The sequence below is a fragment of the Leptosomus discolor genome, chromosome 5 (genome assembly GCF_034619465.1).
Source record: "Leptosomus discolor isolate bLepDis1 chromosome 5, bLepDis1.hap2, whole genome shotgun sequence".
NCBI lineage: Eukaryota > Metazoa > Chordata > Aves > Leptosomiformes > Leptosomidae > Leptosomus > Leptosomus discolor.
The window spans coordinates 19557454-19582561 of NC_141395.1; the positions used below are offsets into that span (position 1 = coordinate 19557454).

At 37.7% G+C, this 25108-nt stretch overlaps 2 protein-coding genes across 8 annotated transcripts in view; both read right to left on the reverse strand.

Annotated features, from left to right (window-relative positions):
- The window catches only part of FAP (fibroblast activation protein alpha), a 41128-nt gene extending 22398 nt beyond the window's left edge, over positions 1-18730 (reverse strand). Inside the window, exons 1-11 of the mRNA XM_086465958.1 lie at positions 18392-18730; positions 17323-17407; positions 9931-10026; positions 7944-8038; positions 7728-7802; positions 7490-7542; positions 5696-5768; positions 3983-4103; positions 3288-3442; positions 2092-2195; positions 1620-1755 (exon numbers count right to left, since the gene is read on the reverse strand). Of these exons, the coding sequence (XP_086322084.1) occupies positions 1620-1755; positions 2092-2195; positions 3288-3442; positions 3983-4103; positions 5696-5768; positions 7490-7542; positions 7728-7802; positions 7944-8038; positions 9931-10026; positions 17323-17407; positions 18392-18730 (1332 nt within the window). The remainder of the gene's footprint in view (positions 1-1619; positions 1756-2091; positions 2196-3287; positions 3443-3982; positions 4104-5695; positions 5769-7489; positions 7543-7727; positions 7803-7943; positions 8039-9930; positions 10027-17322; positions 17408-18391) is intronic.
- A 4232-nt stretch (positions 18731-22962) lies between these two features.
- IFIH1 (interferon induced with helicase C domain 1) overlaps positions 22963-25108 on the reverse strand; it is a 28688-nt gene continuing 26542 nt past the window's right edge. For all 7 annotated transcript variants that reach the window (XM_086464969.1, XM_086464966.1, XM_086464968.1 and 4 more), the window contains 2 exons: positions 23985-24078; positions 22963-23877 (listed from right to left, as the gene is read on the reverse strand). In XM_086464969.1, the coding sequence (XP_086321095.1) occupies positions 23695-23877; positions 23985-24078 (277 nt within the window). In that variant the 3' untranslated portion in view covers positions 22963-23694. The remainder of the gene's footprint in view (positions 23878-23984; positions 24079-25108) is intronic.

Consider the following 25108-nt stretch of genomic DNA (forward strand, 5'->3'; position numbering starts at 1 on the left):
ATAAGGTTCCATGGAGAAACGCAATTAAACAAGGATCATGAACACAGTCCTGCAAGATGTTAATTGTTCTGGTCTGGTTCCAGCAAAGCAATTGAGCACATGCTTAATTTTAAACACATAAATAGACCTGCTGAAATAAATAAAACTGCTTACATGCTTAAAGTTAAGCTTGTTTCAAAGGACTTCGGTGGATTGTGATAGAATCCTAGAACACTTGATTTTTTTTTTTCTGTATGTTAAAATATTTAGTTATTAAAATGTAGGTTACTTTCAGGTGAAACAGAGATTCAGTGTTAATGTACTTATGAAATGGAACAATCACTTAGGAAACACATCAAATGCTGCAGTAAATCTGTATTTTTTCCTAAGAAATTAAGATATTTCTCTGTGGAAAATTACTTCAATGATAATGTTTTTGAATGAACAGGACCTTAACTTCCTTTTAAACTTAACACAATTGTCATGTTATAGGGGAATAAAAATAATTTTCAGCTTGGAAAGGCTGTGTCAATAAACTCTGAATTTACAATTTATCAGTTATACAGAACACTTTTATAAGTATTCTTGCCTTTTATTTCCCATTAGTTCAAGGTTTCAGCCTAATGCTGGTTTTTATAGGTGTTCTGTACCACAAACTCTAAGAACAAGACATGCAAACAGCATCAATACTAAAAGACAATAAATGGAACTTCTGTACTGGAGTTACTGAAATTCAGGGTTATCCTATCTATATGAATTTATCAGTGTCTACAGTCTGCAGGCTTTACAAGGTCTTTTAAAGAAACATTTTTTTTCAGAAAGGTGTCTGGATGTAAGATCTATAACTATTCACATATAGGTATAGATAGCCAGGCCATCTAAGCTACCCTTCTGCTCAGCAGAGCATGGTTTTCCCTCCAAACTGTCTTAATGACAGAATGACATATGTCAACAAAATGTAGAGCTACTGTTGCAACTAGCCTGAAGTTTTCTTTTCAGATCTGAAAAAGGGACTGTGTTTCTGAAAACTTGCCTGCTTTCTCTAACTGTACGATTTGGTAAGACAGAAGAATTTCTCGCTCTTGAAAACCTGCCTTACGTTTAATCTGTAGTTCTTTCAACTAATTTAACATTAATCATAAAGGATACAATTTAGTCAGACTTAGTATGAAATTTCAATGTAGTGTAATAAGGTGTTCTTTAAAGCACAATAAAGATCCTATATGGTTCCAATTTTGAAGATGAAGAAGCAAGAAGAACTAAACAATGGTACTGAAAGTTGCTGAATAGCATTCTTCTTATTTTTGTTGCTTTCATTGTTATTTAAGCCTCACTAAAGAAATATTTTGGTGATTTTGTTTCTTGTTGATGTAATTAAAATTTTTTACTCCTCCAACAATTAAAATATTGAAAAAGGTATCACTAGTAGCTAAAAGATGAATGCAACTAAACACTGGAAAATATTATTATGGCAGGTACACAATTATTTTCTAAAAGAACTCAGGGTGAGTTTAAATATACTTACTGCAAGTAAGTCAGAGCAACCTGTGCATGACCAGTAGGTGTTAAAATAGCTATGCAGATGAGATTAGCAAATGCTAATTTCAGCAATATTAAATTTATATTTCAAACTTTATTACCTCTGGACAGTCCCAAGTATTTGTATTTTCTTGGAAGTCACAAATAGCTAAGACAGAAAAATTCTGGATTCTCTTTAGCCATTGCACACAGATTCGACTATCTGTTACCCAAGTAAGCCAAGTAAAATAATGATCACTAAAAAATAAAAGAAAAAAAGAAAGAAATGGTGGTTATTAAAGGAGTATAGAAGCATTGCTACAGATTGTATCCCCCATATTACTCTGTGGAAGACGACAGCAAAGCTTTCACTGTCTTAGGGATTTTTTTTGTCCTTTGTAACAATGCACCATATGGACAGACAGAACCAAAATAAAACATTTCTTGTTAGCTTCTAATCGAGCAAGTAGAGGAACATGGCACTCCACTGTTAGAAACAGAAAACAACTCAAAGGTTCAAGCAATCAAAATACACAGACAAAAGCGTGTTTTTTTTTTAAAAAAAAAGAGAATACGTATTTGAGAGCACACTACCTGGATGCTATGACTGCAGGAACTGGCACCTCCTTAGGACCAAACACTTCAGGGTTAATAGTGTCTACAATAAACACTTTAACAGTAGGATTTTTAGCCCCAGCCTTCAAAGAAAATGTATCAGGTTATTCAAATCAGGGTCTGAACAATTCAGGTTGAGGAAAATTACAAGACTTTTTGCAAGAAAGGATATAGGTTACAAAATACGTATTCAGTTGAGTATAATAGGGCAAATGTGGTCTTACAAGATCTCAGAGTGACACTATAGCAGTTGTACATTACTTAACTTTGCATCATTTCATATACAAGGAAGAAAAACTTTTAAGCAGTCAAATTTAGTGCCTTTCTATGCAGAAAACATGCTTGATGGGAACCAGTGTTCTATTTGCGGTGTGGATCTTTGCAGCACACACTACACTTACTTTGGCATAAAACTCCAGGAATATATTCACATGACTGCAAGTGCTCTTTGACACCCCAGCTGTGAAATAAAATGGTTTACCTTAAACTGATTTGATGCTTGCTTATTCATCGCATACATTATTAGTTTTTTAATTCTCCTTCCATGTGTGGTCTAAATCATCCAGCTTTACTTTAGCAATGTAACCCAGCTGACAGGTTAGTAACTTCTAAAGATACATTAACATGATCACTTGCAATCATACGAATATGACAAGAGTCAGGAGAGCTCTCTAATACATGCTGAAGAAATGCCAACCCAAACTCTTCTTGCCTTAGATCTGGCACTTGAAAGCAGTTAAAATCCAAAGCCCCTTGAGATCAAAAAGCACTATGAAGTGTGCAAATAAACTGAAGCTGTCATAGCCTTTATTTTTCAAAATAAAAAATGCTTCATAATTCATTTACTCTAATGAAAAATAACAACTGTACAGTTAACACATCACAATAAGTAAGCTGAACTGAAAAAAGCAATTGATCATGCAAGCATGCACTTTTGCACATGCTTTTTACTTAAATGAGTAATTCAATTTATTTCACTGATATTATTAAATATCTACAGTTTTGAATGTACCTATACCTTCTCAGAACTTGGCCTAAGTTTGCTTCGTTTCATTAATTTAAGCCACAATGGATTTAACCACTGTAATACAACCATCTTTTAGGCACAGTTAATTTTATCATCGTCATAACTCATTTCTCAACAGAAAGTAAGTCAAAAGAATGAGAAAACATACCTTTGGGTATGGGATAATTATTTTTCTAGGATACTGGTCCTCACCAAAATATGAATATTCAATAACTGGTATGTCAGAATCATTAAATTGCACATATGCTAAATATTTTCCACTTGGAGACCACCACAGCGCGTATTTTGTCGCTAGCATTTCCTCTGAGAAAAAAAAATTAATTCATAATAGTTTATCATTGTAATCTATGAATCTTCTAATGTATTTTAGCATTCCAGTATTAGCAATCTAGACATGTAAAAAGACTTATACTAAACAAATAACACCAAACATATTGTAATACATCTCAATTCTGAAAGGCCTTAAGAACTCTCAAAACAGGCACACAGATCCCATTTAACTCACTTAGGTTTTTCCTGTGTGCATGTGTTTATTTCTTTTAAATTTTTTTGATGCACTGAAGTGTCAAATTTTCACCAAAATTAAAACATCCGTTAAAGCTTAATTCGCAATCACTGCCTGTGCAGCAGAAGGAAGTGCAATTTATAAAGACTCAGGATTTTAGTTACACACTATGAATGTAAAACACAGTCATGTGCCACATGAAATATGGAAATCAAGTAAGTAATCCTTAGGGCTCTAAAAATAATGTATCAAAACAGATACCTTAGAATGGATTGTGAGAACTAGGTAATCTAAAGAAAGCATTTAACATTAGTTGTTGCCCTTCAAGATTTACTTACCTTCATAGACCCAATCAGGAATCCCATTAAATATTTCATTCTGTTTTCCATCACTAGTTATTTTAATTGGTGCTTCTCTTGGACTTCGTTTCAAATAGATATTATTCTGATATACATAGACCTAAAGACAAGAAAGTGTCTTATACTTATGAGTATAGGCACCAATAACAGGGGTCAGAGTAAGATCTTCTGCAGGCAATGCTCCTATGTTATACCAACAAGAAGACACAATGAATACAAAATGGGAAATAAATGCTACACTAAAAGCCCTTGCAAATTCTGCAAGAGTAGGTACCTTAGTAAATAAATTATACATTACAGGGCAAATTCTATGTTCAACTATGTAAGAATAACTCCTGAACAACTCCTTTGATTTTAATAAACCTCAGAGGATTCTGTGGCTAGCTTTGGTGTGGAAAATCATGAAAAGAAAAATCTTTGAAACTCATTCAAATGACTGTTTTTTTTAAAAGACCCTCAGACAAAGTGGTTTGTGACTTTTCCTTCTGGTTTCATCAAATGTAGAAGATAAAAACAAATACACAACGACCAAAAAGGAAATAATTGGACTTTTCTAAACCTGTCAAAAGGCCTAGGTGATGTGAGACGAGACAAAAAAAGGTTTTACTCTGTCTGGGTTGGTTTGTTGCTTTCTAGTAAATTAGCTACCAAAAAAGTGTTCTTGCAAGAAATGTTTGCAGGCCTCAGGTGTCTCCAAAATTCAGTTGAATGAACATGTGGTTAAGAAATGAGCATCAGAAACATCACTTAGAAAATCATGCCTTATGAAGCTATAAGCATTTGTTAGCAAGATCAATGTAACATTTTAACTACTTTGTGCTTTAAATGAAAAACAAAGCTACTCCTAAAACTCTCAAATACAAGAAACATCATAGATATTAGTACTAGGAAGATAGGAAACTATCTTCATTGTGTTCTGTCTTCAGAATTCTTGATAAAGAAAATAACAATATTTAATTTAGTTGAGAGAACTAATACTGTCCTAGCATATGGAAAATTTTTCCTAATAAATTGTCCATTCATATTTAGCTCACTCTCTGGGTATTTTCTGAAATTAGTATGACGTCTAAAAATCTTTCCTTGCACAAATATTTTGTCAATACTGAATAAGTAGTTAGAAAACCAGTAACTATTATTGGGCTGATGCTTTGGAATCAAGAATAGAAATAGTTCATAAACTTGTTACTATATGCAATAGGTCTATTATAATTAGAAATACACACTTGGCTATCAAGTGGCTATTAAAAAACCCCCAAACAACACTGTTTGTAATAAGAATCTGGCAGACATTTCCTAGAGTAAAAATTTTAGAAAAGACTTTAAATACTGCATCTCTAAATCTCCATAGTAAACTCATGTGTTATACAGCATCAAAGGAAACCACATTGATTTTCAGGCCTTGAAACTACATTTAATCCCATACACAATTCTGTTGGTCAATCCTTGATAAAACACTGGCTAGCAAACTGAAGCAGATAAAGTAGCTGAGAACATGGATTCTTCTACTGAGACACAGACAGATTAAATTATAACAACCTAAACCAGTTTTCTTTGTCATTCTTGCTCACAACAGAGGTTAATACACACAGGCCTGTCAAAAATATGGCCTAACAACATAATAACCAAAGGCAAATAAAAGTCTTCTAGCCACACGAGGTAAAACCATTCCAGTGCTGCTTTATCTTTACTGACCAGTTTGTGTCCAACAGGTGACCAGGATATATACTGAATTTTATGTGGAAGCTGACTTTCTGTTACAAAACCACTAAAAAAAAGGAAAGAAGTTGAGATGGCTTTTTGTGCACAGTGCAAATGGATCATTATATTGTACATTCATATAAAATTCATGAATGGCTAGATTTTCTAACAGCTTATTGTTTCTTGAGCAATGCAAAATTAAGGCAGGCAATGAGACATGCAGTAATGTGATGGTGTGCACCCGTGCTGGTAAAGGCTTGCAACTCAACTCTTTGAAAACATATTCAACAGCCTAAAAAGCCACCTTATCTCTTTCTAAATACTGCACAAGTATCATTTGCTTTATCTGCAGTCTGCATTACAATCTCAGCAAGTTATTGGGAAACGTGAACTCAGGATACAGCATGCTGAGGCAAGCACAACAGCAGCAGCTACATTTGTTAAGGATCACAACCCACATGCAGTACCTCTCTACTCACATCAGCTTGCAGCAATCTTTTCCTGTCACCTTGAGCCAACAGTTTTCCAAGAACGGAGCAGCTCAGTGCAGCCCCTGTTGCTCAGAACTAAGAAGCATTTGGTCACACTGCTACTTATCGCATAAAAAGGTGACTGGAGAGGCAGATGGCCTGGTTTCGGGAAGATCTTGGGAAAGAGACCAAATGCCATGGGAGAAGCTGTAAACTTTGGAGGAACCCAGGATGGGTTGTTACAAGATCACCAGAGCACTAAAACACATATGAGAGTTTTAGGAAGAGATTAGATGTTGGACGATAAGATGAACATGAGCCAACAGAGTGCGCTTGCAGCCCAGAAAGCCAACCATGTTCTGGGCTGCATCAAAAGCAGCGTGGCCAGCAGGTCAAGGGCGGTGATTCTGCCCCTCTATTCTGCCCTTGTGAGACCCCACCTGGAGTGCTGTGTCCAGCTCTGGAACCCCCCAACACAAGAAAGACATGGAGCTGTTGCAGCCAGTCCAGACGAGGGCTACCAAGATGGTCAGAGGGTTGGAACACCTTTCCTACAAGGACAGGCTGAGAGAGCTGGGCTTGTTCAGCCTGGAAAAGAGAAGGCTCCAGGCAGACCTTATAGCAGCCTTCCAGTACCTGAAGGGGGCCTATGGGAAAGGTGGGGAGGGACTTTTTACAAGGGCCTGCAGTGATAGGATGAGGGGTAATGGTTGGAAGCTGGGAGAGGGCAGGTTTAGGCTAGATACAAGGAAGAAGTTCTTCACCCTGAGGGTGGTGAGACACTGGAACAGGTTCCCTAAGGAAGCGGGGCTGCCCCCTCCCTGGAAGTGTTCAAGACCAGGTTGGATGGAGCCCTGAGCAACCTGGTCTGGTGTGAGGTGTCCCTGCCATGGCAGGGGGATTGGAACTACATGATCTTTGAGGTCCCTTCCAACCCAAACCATTCTATGATTCTATGATAAAAGGATGAATTAGACAACAGAATGTCATGGAGACATCAGATGTGAGACTGAAGTAGACTCAAGCAGCCAAGATGGGGGGGGAGAAAATTATGTAAAGAAGAAAAAAAATATGATAATCTTGAGCAGTGAAAGTTTTAGGGCACAAAATATAAATCAGCTACCTGTGAGTAGATGAAAGGACTGCATGATTTTCTTAGCGGCCATTTTTTTCAAGCAAACAAGTAACCTGATAGATTCAGGCAAAAGGCAAGCAGGGTGGTAGTCACATTACTATAGAGTTTTTCAGTGGAAATGCTTGCAAGTAGATCACTACAGAGTATTCACTGTAGCTCTCTGTAAGAAATACCAGGGCTTACCCATATATGAGATCATAAATGTGGTATGATGCTGTATAAGAGTATCTCCACAGCTGCAAAAATGAAACAAGAAAATAAGCTTGGAAAAAGGTAATCTAATTAAAAATAATCAGCTACCTTTTCATAGCCTAACCCTTTCTCAAGAAAGTAACAAAGAACATTTATCTACGGCAGCGACAATCAACAAAATACTAAATGAAACCAAATATTTTATTAAGCAATATATTAAAAGAATTACCTTTGAATAATTGCTTTCCAGAGCTATGAAATATTTGTCTGATGACAACACATAATTTGAAGCATTAACTTGTTTCTGAAAGATTAAGAAGTAGATTAGATTCTAGTAAAAAACCTTCAAATAAGGATTTGATGAGTCAGGTTTTAATCCACTCACTTTTAAATTTGAAATATACTTGCATTTTGCTGCCTTTTTATTAATTGAAAGGGTACATACCAGTGTGCTGTTAGTCATGATGGTAGTTGGGTAGTTCATTTCAACATTGTAAAGAATAATATCATCTTCTGCAGACTGATGAAGATATTCATTATCTTTATAAACAAGATAAAAGGCTGTTACCTTGCACAGAAGACACTACAGAACAGATCTATTTATCAAAGTATTCACGCTTCTGTCAATGAACAGATATTGAGCAAATATCTTTTGGATATGTTTTTCTTCTAAGAATGCCAAGGTACAGAGTTATCAACAAACTGCCTTCAGGGTTCTTGAGTACATTCTCAAGATTACACACTGCACACAGCATCAGTTGGTTAAGTTTATAATTAAATGACAGATTTTATTCTCAGTAATGTCCGATCAAGAATACCAGGGACAGACCCATTAGAAGGTCAGTATCACAATGTACATGTTTTAAAGAAAACATTCGAGATCTTTGCTTATAATTTCACCAGAACATTCTCATTTGTACAGATTCCATATATAACAGCAGTACCATGTAACAGACACTATATAAATGGTATGACTCTTACTCATACAGGTCCTACAAGGTGCTGGTGAGTGGCCTTCAATGAGAATGGAATTTAACCCTACCTGTGCTCGAGACCTCAGCCATAGTTTGGTAGAGAATAAAGATAAGAATTTTAGTTTCACATCATTATTTTCAGTGTTATAAACAGAGAAAATTAATTCCATACTTCATGTAGCAGAAGAGAGAGAAACATTAACAGTTTAAAAGCAGCCTGAAACATTGTATAAGGTGTTCATTTTTTGGAAATTAGATCACCCATGGATCTATCTTTTGAGCACACTTCTGTGATTCGTGTAATGGCATTTGTGGTGACCTTGGAAGAGATATTCAATTCTAACTCCTTGCTTCAGAGAAAAGTAGACATATGGAATGCTGTAGGCATGACTATGGCACCTATGGTATGACTTTTGCATGAGCTTTGTGACTATTAGGAGGAAAGATAAGTCTAAGTGAGCAGGACATAAAATGGGAAGGAGCATATTAGGTTTAGGTGATATGCTGCCTACATAATTCAGACACTCAGAGAGAATTCCAACAAATGGTGATCTAATATTTAAATCATACAAAGTGATGCCAACATACTTGAAATTGTTAATTGTAGAACTTGAACTGCTGCTAGCAATGTCCTGGAAGGCTTCAGTTCAGTTCTAAAATTAAGGGTTAAAACTAACGTGGTAAGACTCCATGGGCACTATGTTTCTTGCTTCTAGTCAGAGAACAGGAATTGCCTGAGGCAGTGCACAGATAGGAGTGGTAGTAGTATGTGTACTAGAATGTAATCCAACCTAGCTCAAGACTTTTGGTCTGCTGCAATTCAGTGATAACAAGACTAGTATTGCAGCCACACACAGACACATATATGAGCAGCAATTAACTTCATGTCTTTAACTTCTACCTTAAGGAACTTGGTTAGAAACTCAGCCTTATTTTCTATGCAATGCATTGGAACTCCGGAATTTCAGCAGTGTCGGCATTTCCTTAAATGAGGTAACAATAGCTGGGCTTATTGCAGAGCTAGGTACTACAAAAAACAAAGAAGAATAGGGCCTGTAAAATAACCTACCTCAATTATTATAAATGGTAAGTGAAAAAACGCTGTGACAAGCACAAAAGAGGAGATTGCTTAAGAAATGACTGATATATTGACATATTTTTCACTTGCTGCAGTGAATATGGCAGTAAAACAAATAAAACACTGAAGGCCTCTGTAAAATTATAGTTTATACTTAACTCAAACATGTCTGTTGAAACATCAAATACCTGGAATTTCTAGAATGACTGACAGAACAGTAAATTTCAACCATAAGTTTTGACTAAGAGATTGTTTAATTTCATAGCTAGCATTCACTCACAGTAAAGCTGGAAGGAAAATACATTTCTGAGTCTGTGCAAACCAGGGTGGAAATACATATTAGAAAGGCTTATGTATGCTTGAGAAAAGGTTTTACTTGCCTGACACCCAATATGGAAAAAATGTTTTATATTGGAAGTTTCCATTCAAATAATCCTCCAATGTAAGAGCTCTGGGACCATCATCTGGGTTGATAACTAAGAATAAGACAGAAAGTTTCTGTTAATGCAATGCTGTGAAGTGGAAAAAGAAAAAGAATTATCGGTCCAATATTTCCTTTTTTTCTACATTTAGCACCAGGGAACAGCGAGGATAGCATAATCCTGGAGGTATGCACAGAGTAGGAACAGCAGACAGTTTTCTGTTACTGTTCTGATAAGGTCCCTTAGCCTCTGAAGGCCTCACCATTAGTAATTCAAGATTAGAAATTAGACAAACTAATTTATTTCACCCAGTCATTTATTCACTCAGACATATTTACTGGTAGACCCTGTGAGTCAAAGAAAAGCCTTTTTCACACAAAAGATAAATCACAGTTTTTTTAAAGCGTGGGTTTCATGAACTTGTGTGTGGAGACAACTATTTTAATAGGGACCTGCACATACTCAGCAGAGTCAAACAGGAAGTGCATACAAACACCTACTGCCAAATTTCATAAATGCCTCATCAGGGAGTGTTAGAAGATTGATATAAGGCTTGCAAAATAATCACCATCCAGATATATTTCTTAGTAGCCACATGAAAAAGATAGATGAAGGTATGCAAGTAAAAATAATGCTAAAAAGTAACGAATGAACCCAAACGTCACCTTTTTATTTAATGCTGCAAAAGAAAATTGGCAATGATTCTGCAGAGAAGACAGATGTGCCAACATTTGATTTCTAAGCAGATCAGATAGTTGCATAAAAGTAATGCACAAAATGCTGGCTGTTTTTGTGGCTCTTGTATGACTATATTTTTTCCCAAAGCTAAACACCTTAAGCTAGTGCAGATTTTAAAACCAAAATTTAAGGACAACCAACTGGATGGGAAGAGGGTAATGCTGAAAATGCTGGCTTGCTAAGTGCATGGAAATAAAAAATTCCACTATAAAAATGTAAAAAAAGGCAAAACCCAAAAAGTATGCAGTTCACAAGAGAAAGAGTAAACAGAATATTTAATCCTCAAGAGACACACGAACATTTCTGATAAAGGTCAGTTTTTAAAGTTCAGTACCATAATCATGGCAGCTTTTAAGTCTAGGCATTCTGGATTCTGTGCTTTTCTCCTTTAAAAACAAGGGGACTTTTGCCATGGTCTTCAAAGGTAGTGGGGATGTCACACTGCAGCCTAGTAGATCTCTGCCACTTCCCCTGTTTGTTCCTTCAGAGCTCTCAGATGACAGACAGATAATCAAGATGACTCGTTGCCCTCGGGTTTCATATCATGCTCCATCACTTCCTCATTACAGCTGCCCTCTCTGTTAAGAACACACTGACTTCCTGGGAAATGTTTCTTCATATTCTCTTCTATGGTACTTTGTAATGATAATACATGTTTTCTTCTGCTAAGTGACTATTACTTACTGTAGAATACACATGTCAGGTTGACTTGACACTAGCCTTGTCTGCACTAACGCAGAAGAAAGCTGTCAAGAGAAATAAAACTGAATGCCAATCCATAGGCAAAAACCTATCAGTATAAACTCTGAGCTAGCCATATGTCCAGAAAATACCCCAAGAAGTTCAATAAGAAGTTAATCCCTCTTGCTAATACCACAACTGTATATTAGAGATCTTTGATACGGTAATTGTAAGCATAGATGAAGGCACTTCTGTTTATATTGAGTCATGGTTACTTATCACTAGCTTTCAGTTTAAATTCTCTAAGTGAATATGCCTATTAGCAAAAGAAATCCACTTAAGATCTATTTCCATGGTTGTGTGTACAGGAGGCTTAATTTTGCAGTTCTGTTTGATACCTTAATCTTGTAAAATTTCCTAGTTCCTTCTCTCAACTTCAGAGGATTTTTTACTAAAAGGACAAGCAATATCACAAATGTCTCATCTCTGGTCTAATTTTCACAGCTCTAATTTAAACCTTTACTCTGTTAAACAGCCATGTCACCCTTACATACTTAATATTCTGTGATAATTTATTATGACTGCTAATGATTTTCAAAATGTGTCCTCTCCTATCTGAATTTCTACCAGTGGACTGCAAAAAATCTGAACACAACTATTTCTTACTTCATTACTTGTAATTTTGAATGCTTGTTTCTAGGCAACAGAAGATATCTTTAAATGCTTTAATTAAAAGCAGCCTCTTTAATTGTTTCCTATAATTGTTGCCAATTCTTTCTCCTGTAACTAAAGACTGGTTCAATAACAGTATTCCAAATCTCTGCTCTGCTAGAACACACCCTAACATGAAAAGTACTTGTCCTGGTTTGGCTGAGACAGAATCCCAGCCCAGCCATGCTAGGCAGGCTGTTGGCAGTTTCAAGTCAGCCAGGGCGGCTGCCCTGAGCCAGCTCCAGGTGTAGCCCATCCCATAATGTCATGGTTGGGGTTCTTGCTGGGGTTCCTCCTTTGGCTTTTCCCAAGGACTGTTCTCCTGTCAATTGTGACTGCTTCATATTCATTTGGCTGAGCATAACTTTGTATACCTCTGTTGATACTGGTGGTGTTTTTGTTAAATCTGTTGCAGTTCTGTCCCCTTGTTTGCTCTCCTTTTTCTGCTTCCTGGCTGGTGAGAGGTCATTGGGTGATAGAAGAACTGGTATAGTTTAGCCCCAGCTACAGGCTGAATGTAGACAGTACTTTACATATCTGCAGCACTATGTAGACATTGATTTGGATGGCTGTTGGTAGGCTTGGTAAATTCCTTTATTGTGTTTTGTTTCTCTAAGAAATAATAAAGATGAAAAAAAAAATGTACAGGGACAAAAAGGAAGCATGTAGCAGAGCCAACCACAGAAATGAAAGCTTATCAACTTTCTGCTTTGCTCTTTCCCTTTACCACCCCACTGTCTCAGTTTTACTCCTTTGTGGTCCACTTGCATTCATTCATAGGGTGCAGTTCTGTATTTCTTTGTGCACCAAACTGGTTATTTTGCTTCACAGTTTAACTTGCTTTATATATTCTGTGACCATAATTACTCATGCATTTGAGTGTATTTGATGTACATGTATAATTGGGGTGATAAAAGCCTGTAAGCGTCTATTAATTGTCACTGGCTGTATGCAGATACCTTCTCCTTTACTCTTCAGCTCGCTGTTGTGGGAGAGCTCAATCATGCAGAAATCGGAACTTTCAGTTATACTAAACTCAGATTAACTTTATGGACACCAGTTCATCACTGTGAAATTCTGTTTGTATTATGAGGATCATTCCCTTACAAAGACTGGATGTGGGTAGACCAACACAATCCTTGCTTTAGACTTTAAAGCCCTGGTGGCTTAGTCCACAACATGGTCTAATGTGCAGCCATATAAATTGTGTCTATTACTGCCAAATTAAAGCAAGCATACGTAATAATCAGAAAGTATTCTGGTTTCTGTATTTGTTATTTCTATATATGTATTTTATATATTATACCTATTTAATATATATGAACTTTTGTATGTATTTTATTTAGCATTCACAGCAAACAGATGACTTGCCAAAAGAAAACTAGTTAGAGTGGTACTATATTCTGCTTCTGGACTAGAATGTCTACTCTTATGTCTCTGGGCTGATGCTAAATAGCTGAAGCACAAGCTCCTTCAACACACAGGGAAGATGGCTTTCACGTGAAAAAACCACAGCCCAGTTCAGCACAAGAAATAAATTCAACCACTCCTGATCCTGCTCCAGAACTTCTAGTCACACTCAGCTCCACATCAGCTGAACCTGCTTTCCATACCTGTGGTACGTTTGGTAACTTTGTGAGGTGTGTCACTGCTTTCTCAGGTTCAAAAACACCCTTTGGAATGAGAAGAAAAGATGAAGTCTGAACAAGTCATGTTCTGCAGGATGATCGAGCTCTTGTTACTGGTAGGCCACAAACTGTGTATAGAAAGCTAGTGCATGCTAGAACAAGAATGGTTTAGTTTACTGCTGACTAACATCTCTACTGCATAAGGGTCCAGGAAAGGAAAAAAGCCCCTCTCTAACTACAGACAAAATCACTATAGTCCCTCTCAGGTATTGAAAATCAAGTTTTCAGAAAATATAAAGAAAAGCTAGTATAAATATTTACCTTCAATCATAGCCATTGTGTGTTATTTCTAAGCATAGACTTGGAGAGGTAAGATTGTTGTGGTAACTCCTTTAAATTAGTCCTAAACCAGAGTATTTATTCTGACACAAGCAAGCGAATAAGCACAGAAAATTCATGGAGCCTGTTTTGGGTAAGCACTTCATGCTGATTTATGAATTTAAGTGACAGTTTCTTCAAAGCACTAGTCAGATTTGGAAAGAAAAGGCCCACCCAGCCCACATTCCTAGGAGTATTGTCACAGACCACAGCTGTACAAGTATCACAGACTGAACCCTGTTAAGGGAATATAAGCTAATGGAGCATATTGGGTTTTGGAAACTTATCTAGAAAGATGAATTCCTACCCATTTTTATGCAGTCTAAAGTACTGAACAGAAGAGGTATGAATTAGTCTAATCCATCTTAATATTGTTTTTTACTACTCTGTTCTAAAAACTTTATGATAGCTTTCTGCCATCAGTATACAGATCACTATTACTGAGATCTGAGCCTGAACTTGTTAACTTTATTTCTGTTTTAAGTCAAATATCCAGGCACCCATCTTTCTTCCATGCCAGAGTGACGGAAGCAAACCTGTTTGACTTTGTATCAGAACACAGGGAGGCATTTACCGAGTCAGAAAATGGACTTGGCTGGGGTGTAGCTGAGAAGCATGCCCTACGACTTAATCTGCAACATCAGAGAACCGGGGTCTTGGTCTCAGGCCTAGGTCAAGTATACGATAGGAACAGAAACACTGTCAGGCAGGATTCTGGATATTCATTAAAAACAGCAGAAGAAAAGATTAATCTGGAGCCTAAGCAATACATTCAGTTAATTGTTACTCCGCCTGTGGATCTGCCATTGCTTGTCAATGGCAGACAGGTATTTTCTTTCTTGTTTATGCTGCAGAAGAACAGGACTAGGTTCTTTTCAGTTGTACACTGGTGTACCTTTCTGAGCTGTTTAGAGTTGGGTTATCATAGTTAGGTAAATCACAACACCTTCCCAGTTCAAAAAAAAAAGTCAAAAAACTGTCACTCATTTCTTAGGCGCAGATGCCATCCACTGTATTGAGATAGCCTGCCTTGCTCTTCTGAGCCCCACAGAAATTGTGTAATAACCACAACTAAATATTTCCACCTTACTGTCTTTTCCAAATAGAAAATTATTTTCCAGTATAACTTTTGAGAATTTTTCATTTTTATATTCTTCCATGTGTAAACCAAAACCAGCTATCACATTTTGAGAAATTTGAAGAACATGAAATGACTAGAAACTTAGCAGACAAAACTACAACTAAATATTTCTTCCAGAATGACAGATGACTTTTTTTTCTTTGCTGATTCTTAAGCAGAAATTTAGTTGTTCTGTGTCTATACATTTCTCATATGCAATTAATTGTCTTTCTAGATTGACACATCTTTAAGCAGTAGCAAAGGTGGAATGTACAAAGAACATTCAATCTCTCTAGCTATTTCCTGTCTTTGACTAGCAAAATTTGTAGCTGCAAAATTAATTTATTTCTTCCGTTTACGACTGACCAGTAGACTATTAAGAATTCAAGAAGCTTTAGGCATTCAAACAGATAACCGCAGCACTTGCAGTTCTACCTGAGAATAAGAAGCCATAATCACATGTGTTCAGCATAATTGTTTATTTCATGATTGTCTAAAATGCTCCTTCAAAAGCATTCCGTAAAGTAAGATAAATTCTTTACCATCCTACTGGATCTAAATGTGATGTCTGATATGACTGGTTACCAAGTTGCTATTCCAAGGAATTACAGAGGTGAAAAGAGTTCTTTATAACGGCACAGGTACTGAAGAGACTCAGAGTAAGACCAGTAAGCTTGTGACAACTTCAGAAGGAAAAAACACATTCACTTCCTCCTCCTCTTCCCTTCCATGACCTTTAGCAACTTCTTCAGGCTGCCAAACCTATCCTTTGTCCCTAGCCTCTTTGTTTCCTCACTGCTTTTTAAAATTTAAATATCATAAAAATATTCTGCCCTGTCTGAACATGCAGATTTTGTAAGAGTAAGCCTGACTTGATACATTTATCTAGTAATGAAAGCTCAGGTATGACCATGCTTAATCTAGCCAAAAAATCTGGCACCCCACCACTGACAGGGAAAGTTGAACCTATGTTGAACCTATCACTCTGAGGTATCTCTTCCCAGCACTGCCTCACACCTTGATATAATCTATCCTCATACTTACATGCTGCATAGCAGAATCAACCGTAACTGCTTCTAAAACCTCTAAACCTCTCAGTGAATCATCCCATGATAACCATATTTCACAAAAATATCAGCTAGGAAAGATTTCACCTTTCACAAAGCCTGCATATTAACTACAGGAATCAACTTTCACAAGGATTAAGTGCATAGCTGATTTTACAACTTTCAGTTGTAAATGTAAAACTGATTTCTTCATCTCAGTCACCCTGCCAACACATGAACAAAGAATAATAATAGAAAAAGAAATCCCTTTAAATAGGTATTGTTACTGGAACACAGGCTTTTTATTACTCTTAATTATTTCAGAGGCATTAAATTAATCTGATATAGTGAAAGGGCCATGTAAATACTTATATTGCCCTTACTACATCTCTCAGAAAAAAATTACCATCAAGTCAATGCCACTCAGGCTCTAAATTTTAAACCACACTTGCTTCAAACTTTACTAGAGGACTTGGGCTGCACTGTGTTGATTTACCTACAGCTTGCATGATAATACTAAAGCAAACTATAGATTGCTACTTTATGCAATGCTAACTTTAACTTTCACATGCAATCTTAAATATCTTCACAATCCATCACACCCTACACCTACAACAAAATCTTTAACTCTTAACTGGATAGAGAACTGTAGTTATTACACAGCCATTTAAAACCAAATACAAGTTCAGCAAGCTAAAGGAAATTACTAATAGTTTGTGAATGTCTCCTAACCCCTAACACAAAAAAATAACATGAAGAGATCTGAGAATTATTTTTGCAGTCCTGTCTAAGAACATTATATATCATGCACAAGAAAGTTAATTCAGGTGCTTTTCACTTCAAGGAGTTCTTTGTTTCAAGACCTGCTGGCATTTCAGTCCTACCTTCAGGATATTTTAGCTGTCAGTATATTTCTGTAAAATGATAAAACTGTAACAATTCTGACAAGACAATCCTAAAGATGATTTGACAAACTTTTGTGAACTTTAGAAAGCACAGCAGCTACAGATACTGTGTTTTACAGTACATTAGATTACAAATGCCTTACCTCTTGATGGAAGCAGTATAATACACATAAGTAATAAGGAAAGCAAAAGGCATATAACCACGCCAAATACGATTTTTAGCCGGGTCTGCAGGACAGAAACAAACAATAATTACATTTCTAATATGGCCTGAAGCACAATTCCATGCCTTGTAAATAATTAAATCCTCTCACTCTCTCTAACTGCTGTAATCTGTCCAAGCAACAAGCAAAAATGTCCCTGCAGTACATTTGAAAAGACTTCCCTTTCCTTTTTCTTTAAAACAAATACTTTCACATCAGAGCCTGGGCTTGTGCAATAGCTGACCGTTTAAAACAACATATGTAAATGTTACCAAAAGCTGAATTCAGCAGCATACGGACCTTCATTTTCCTGCTGTATTCTACAAGAATGTGAATTCTGTCTTCTGGGTGTTGGTCAGTGGATCTAGAAGAGGAGTTTGAAAAGGCAGTGTCTGTTTTCACAGTTGGAGGCCAAACCTCTGGCAGACTTTTTTTTTTTCCCTACATACTTTTGAAAACTGTGCCAAATTTCAAAGGGTTTCCATAAAATTAGAAACACGCTTTTGGGGAAGTTTTTGGACCAGAAATGGACAGTGGGTGGCTATCGGGGTGGTGATTATATACTTCCCATCAATGTGAGCTGTAACCAACATCTGCTTACACTAACTTAAGGGTTTTATGACTCAACAGTTACTTGATATGCACTGTTTTTCTCTGAAAAGTATCTACTGTGTATTTTGGCAATCCACGCATTCTCGGGACATAGTCATGACATTATTTCTAGTCTCTACAGAGAAATTAAAAGAAAATCCAATAGCTTTATTGTTTATATATAATTAATGTATGTTTACCTTCTGAAATAATAAATTACAGCATAAGAATCCAAAACAAGAAGCAAAACCAGCTATCGCTTAATGTCTTCCACATGTGAGAATTACTTTTTTTCTCGGAAAACTGTAAACTTCTATAGGCCATGTAAGGGAGCTCAGGGAAGTAACTGTCTACAGGCCCGGTGCAAATTCTGAAATAGCGCTTAGTCCACCAATTGCATGTATTTTATTTAGCTCACTGAAATGAGGTCAACTGAAAACACGGGAAACTTCTCTTGAGACCGCAGTCTCAAGTTACGTAAGAGATCCCTCCGCAGAGAGAAGAAACGCTCGAAAAGGAAGGTAGAAGTGCGCCGTGCTCCCTGGCCGGCCTGCGCCCACGCGTTCCGACTGCGGCCCCGCCTCAGGGCCCCTCCGGGCCGCGCCGGGGAAGGCGCAGGCAGGCCGCGCCCTGCCCGGGGCGGGCGGCGGCAGCAACGGCCGGCGGCGGGAACAGGCACGCTGCCCCCTAGCGGCCGCGCGCCCCCTCGCGGCGCAGCCCGGCCTGAAGAGACGGGCACCTCGAAACGAGGCGACATTTTCTGGGCTGGTCGCGGCGTTTCGCCTGCCCCTGCACAGCCCGGTATCCCGCAGGTGCCCGGGTCCCTCAGGGGCGCTCTGTGCTGTCGCCTCCTTTCTTCACAGCTCGTTGCGCTTTCCCGGCACCCCTCACGCCTTCAGGCTTGCTGGCATCGCTCGGTGGGGCTGCCGGATCTAGTGCATCTCCACCTGCCCTGGAATGCACAACTGCTTATTAGTGATGTCCAGGTCTCACTGCTCCTACCATAGGGCCAGTAATCATTTTTTCAAGTGATTAACCTGAGTATGAGACTGGGGCAGGCATTTCAGACGTGTTATTAGGCAAAAAAAAAAAAAAAAAAAAAAAAGCCAGTCTTACACCCTTTATAGTGTTCATCCAGACAGTGTGCTGGAGGAACCACCAACTGAGGGCCTGTGCAAAGTGCTCTGCCTGCCGCCATGGGTTCAGGCTCTGTGTTATGCACAGAAAGGCACCAGGTATGGCAGCGGCTGAACTGAGCTACAAAATAAAGCCTGTCATCTACTTACTGCCGGTAGCTTCCCAGCCATTTCTCCTGCTGCCCATGCCAGAGGAGACGGCAGTGCCTGCGGTGGGCCTTCCTCTGCTTGGCTTCCATGGCCGCCTCAGGGCGGCCAGGCCCAGCCACAGCCCCAGGCCTGGGGATTCCTGAGCCTGAAGGCTCAGCTTCCTTCGTGCTGCCGCCTCAGCCCACGTGGTAAATGTCAATTGCCGAAGGCAGCCACCAACTGACAGAATATTCACTAGGTTTGACGTGAAACTTAAGATGACTGCAAGTTGCAGGTTGGGCTTAGGTGGTGTTGATTTTGCATGTGGTCTGCTGAATCACCTCATCTTTCTCCCTGCACCAGTCTTGTATATCTCTCCTGTGTTGAACACAAAAAAGGGAAAAAATAAGAGGGTGAGGAAAGGAGTCCAGAGTGGTGGTGCCTCCGTGTGGATGTCAGGCACAGGGACTATAATTTTCCAGAGGTGTTTAACAAGGACTGAGTACCCAAATCTGTCCAGCAGAACTTGGGCTTGTTTTATAGGGTAAAAAAACTTAATGTATTACCACCAAAGGTGGCAGTCACGTTACCACCAAAGGTGGCAGTTACGTTACCACCTTAGCCTAACGGTATGGGCTGCAATTTGAAGCCTAACCATTACATGAGCCTTGGTGAGGCAGCAGATCCAGCCAGTGTTTTGGCAACATTCCTTATATTAGTCTTGGTGGGGGGATTTTTGAAGACATTCAAGTTGTCTGGAAAAAACAGTGATATGAAACATGTCTTATTTTCCCATAAACTCAGTTCCCCTCTCTCCCCAGTTCTTGTTCTAGCAGTAAAGTACGTGTTATACAAGACAAAGTTTCTGAATAAGATCCATTGTGTTGACATAAGCCATGAAGGAAAAAAAGGCCGAGAAGGCTAAAATACATTGTTCCTGATGCACTATATATGAAGGGCAGAACTGAGCTCAAAAACAATAGTGTTTCCTAACAAGATAAAACCACAGCTACTCAAAATTTCCAAAACAGAAAAGGATTGTGACAAAGGAATTTTTTCCCCATGTAACTCATGCTTACTCGTATTTCCAAACTGTTACTTATTTCCTAGCATTCTGTGTTAATTCCATATGTATTTTCAATAACACAGTTCAGAGAAATCGATTTTTTTCCTACTGACATTGTTTATTTCTGACAACCAGAACATCACAAAATTGCAAATGCAGGTTTTGATCAGGCTAGTTTTTAATTTCCAAATATGCAGCTTTCTCCAATGCATATTTAGAGAATGCCTCAAAGGAAATGATTCAAACTCACATGATCTAAAAGCCTTTGCAAAATTACTATATACAGCATACTATATATTTTACTAATTTGGAAGTCTAATTATTTAGGCATGTGCTGTAGAAAGATTAGTAAGCTAGTAAGCATAGCTAGTCAGCTAGAAAGAGGGTGCATCCGTTGCAGAAAAGGACAAATTATGGAACAGAAAACAATATTCAGTTTGTACAGCAACTATCCAAACAGTTATGCAACTACTCTAAGGTTACTAAAGTATTTACGTTTCCCAGATGAGGAAATGCAGATTTACAGATGTAGGTCATGCATGACATCAGACCAAAAATAGATTAATGAAAATGCAACTAAACCCGAACCCGTTCTTAAGTAGCCACACACATAGCCAGACAAATCCCTAGTGACTAATAGTTTTTCTTCTTTCCACATTTGTGAACAAATAAAAGCTGTAAATAGAAAATACAATCAGGATGTGTCACACTCCCTGGAGGACTCTGGGTTCATAAAGGCAATAAATGCAGAAGTAACTAGCAGATAAAATATGGCAATTTAGCTTGTTTTTTACAACTTCACACTTCCTGGATGAACAACACAGACACGTTTTACAACCCCATTCAGAGACAATAACTTGAAGTGGAAATTCCTTATCCTGCTCGCCAGCAGGATTCATTTGAGGTTCATTTACGCATTACGCTGAAGTGAGATTGTGCAAACACTCTTTAAGCTTTGGTGACAATGTGGCCAAGTCACGCTAGGAACGGGGAGTATAACAGCAGCACACAGGTGAACTACAAGAAGCCCAGGCACATTTGTGATACAGCCCTGTTGAACTCAACTATCTGTAAAAGAACAAAGAAATCCAGCTGCATATGCTCTTGTCGCTTCAATAAAGGGAAGTATCAAAAGCTCAGATTTCAGAAAATCTACTCAGTATGGAAAATTATTTGATTGAGGATCCAGCAACAGACTATGCACTGATACCATCTTTTTACCAGGGTTTTTCACTTCTTTAAAGTACTGAATAAATTACTTCAGACACTTGAAAATGCTACGTACAGTGTATTATGTTACATTTATGTAACTGTAACAACTCATTAATACAGAAATCAAGAGATGAACTGGATGATCATTATTTACCAAGAGGGACTATTCTAATAATTATTTTTTTAGTATATTTCATAGCATCTCATCAGATACTGAACACACGAACAAAATGCATCTTATATTACAATCATGTGTGATCAATCTCCAACATTTTTAAATAGTCAGATTCTCAGATAAAAAAGTATGAAATTCATCCTGCACTTAATGCTAAATCGGCACATTCTAGAAGTAGCCAAAAGCTTCAGTATTAATCAAAATACTACAATACAAGAAAGATACTAACTTAGAGTTTGTAAGAACATTAGATGAGGGGAATGGTTTAATTTTTTTTAACTAATGAAGTATCTAATGCTGAATAAAGAAATTGGTGAAGCTTTCACATTTGTTCTGCCCTGCACAATACATGAAGGTAAGAATAGCATTACATAAAGATGTACACAAATATAACACACATACACTACAAACTGTTTACACTCCCTATGTCCCAGTGGCCTTTCCTATTTTAGTTGTATTATTCAAAAATACCTGTGGAATTGCTGTGTCTTGAAGTATCTTTGCATATATAATTTCTTAACTCTCAATACACCTGACTGTTTTTACAGCCCTGAAGTAGCAGTTCATGGATATAGATCACTGTTGTGGAATAATTTCAACCACAATTTCTGTAGTTTAAGCATATTCTAATCTACAAAACTCCTATAGTGAAAACTCACCATTTCATTATGCTAGAATTTGTTTATAAGAGAGTAGCTAATCCCCAAATGGCCTGTTAATCAGTTTGGTGGTATCTGAAATGTGCCACTCTTCTCAGTCAGAAATTAGATTTTTTTCCCCCTCCCCCTGAAGCAAGGCCAGAAATATGAAAAAAACCACACCCCAAATCTGGTCCTGATGCAAACCTGAAATCAAATCTGATTTAAAAAAATGTGCACAGTATTTATATTCCTTTTTAAAATGTAGAGCAATTACAGATCTAGCTATAATAAGATTCTTTTTTGCTGAGATACACTTTTCAGCTATGTTGTAATTTAGAAATTTTACCTGGGGCTACTGAAGTGTTTACATGTCCATGCCAGTAAACATACCACTTTATCCTGAATTTGCAAAGCTGACAGTTATAACAACAAACAGACCTTCCTTCCACTCTCCAATATCTTACTTGCAAATAGGGGGGGAAAAATCTGTCAATGAGATAAATATGGAGACACAGTATGCTATTTTTACAGTTAGAATACCACTATCCTTTAAATTTCTAGGGTGAAACTGTGGTATTATTATTGTCAAAATACTTACAGTGAAAGAGAATAAACAGTATCACAGTTGGCAAAGGTTAATCATGATAGTAATTTATTGAAAAAAATACATACCTCATTATATAGCCAGTGTAACAATCCTATGAAATTAACATACAGAAAGTCACTTGGCATTGTGCTTCTTGGCCATTAAAGTAATCACTTTCAAGTCAAGTTAAGGGCTTGATTTTTTGAAATGTCTTTTAATGGCAACTTAATTTCAGTCTGTCAAAATATGTGAGCATACAGCTAAGGAAGAGCTCAGTCATGAAAACACTGATGAAGCAACAATGACTCAGAAATAACACTCAGCTAATCTGTTCTCTTTACACGGCTCCTTTTTTGAGAGAGACACTTCATCTTCAAAAGGGTTATAGCAGGAAGAAAACCAGAAAATAATCACCATGGCACATCTCAAGATGTCTGTCCTATGTTCTCTACTTGACAACAGGTCACCTAACACACTTTTGACAGTGCCGTCACCCCATGACAGACTGTAGTAAGTACAGATGGGATTTTTTTCCCATGGATACATATGACTGCAATTTATTTGGCCATCTTCTTTGTCCCAGAGTATCCCTGCAAATCTGAGTTCAGTGTGACTTCATCCTTGTCCTTCCTTGGGTTTTTTCCTCTTCAAGACAGTTTCCTGATGCCCAGGGGCTTTCACAGTGTTTATGATGCAGCACTCCCTATGGGACACAGAAGCTTCTGATCAGCAGTCGGAGGAAAGTTGAAAAGGGCTTTCATTTTCATTCTAAGTCCTTAATCTTCATCACTTGAAGGACAATGAGCTGCATAATCAAAACTAGGGAACCTGACAAGCAGTTCTCCCCATTTCTTAAAAATTTGCTTTGTTGTTTTCTTGTCTTCAAACACAACCACAAAATTTCTAATCTTTAGACAAGGCAGGTCAAGACCTCGGTGAACCATCATATTTCCCCAAGCCTGCAAGTATAAGAAAATTACATTTCAGATAAAATAGACAAGATCATTAGACAGAAATAAATACAGACAACAACAACATCACGGTATGAAAATATGTTGTTCCTCACTTGTCCACAGTCTTTACATATAATTTCGACATTTGTCTGGTAATCGGCATGCTTATCTTGCAGTGTCTTGTTTTCTCTCGTATGGTAAAGACTTCTGAAAAACAGTCAGACAGTGTGCATCAGCATACATTGGTCATTCAGTGCTACATACAGACTTAAACACACAGTGACTACAATTGCTGAAGTCAGATATGAAACCTAAAATGTCATAAACTCTCTTGACCGTTGTGCACATTCAGGAGTTGGAAAAAAATGCAAGGTCGTATTTCATGCTCCTAAGTAATGGTGAAATACAAGTGTACTCCATGACTCCTTTCATAGCATTTCTGGAGCTGCATCCTCTCTCACACATCTTAAAGTAGGAGCAGCAGGCTCTCCACTATAATCGGGGATAGATCTAGCTTGGTTTTTTCAGATGCCATGGAGCTCTCAAAGAAATGATACCTGAAAGTTAAGAGGCTTTCTTTTTTTTTATTCCCTGTAGTCCAACCTTACGTGTTACCAGAATCATTTGGTCCTGACTCTCCACAGCTGCAGAGTATGTGCGTATTCTTACATTGTTTAGTTTAGGGAGTACTTGATCTTGAGGGTTACTATTAGCCTGCGCAGAAGAACTGTAAGAGTTATTACGTTGTAGTTTGAATTAACTGATAACATTATGCTGACAAGACAATTTCATAGTAAAAGCAGTTTAATGTTCAGGGTTGCAGCTCAATTTTATTTTTTTTTTTAACACAAAGGTATGAATTTCTCATAACTCTTGAAAAAGTCTTTACAAATTATACCAGCGATATATCTCAAAGAAACGAGAACTTTAGCGGGCATTAACTTGGTAGGATGGCGTCTGTTATATAACTAGCAATGCATGACGGACCTGTAAGGTTCAACACCCACTACACATTTACTGTGGTAAGCAAAAGCAATTCAAGTTGAATTAAAACATTTTCTTGGACTCTTTAATTTCCATTGTAAGTGCGAAGAGAAAGTTAGCTCCTGCCATCATGGCACAGAAAAATTAAACAGATTTTAACATAAATGTTTTCCAAACTAGATGGTTCTCTTGCAATCGAGATAATAAGAAGGAGCAAGAACACTGGGAGAACTAAAAGGGGTGTGTCACCAGT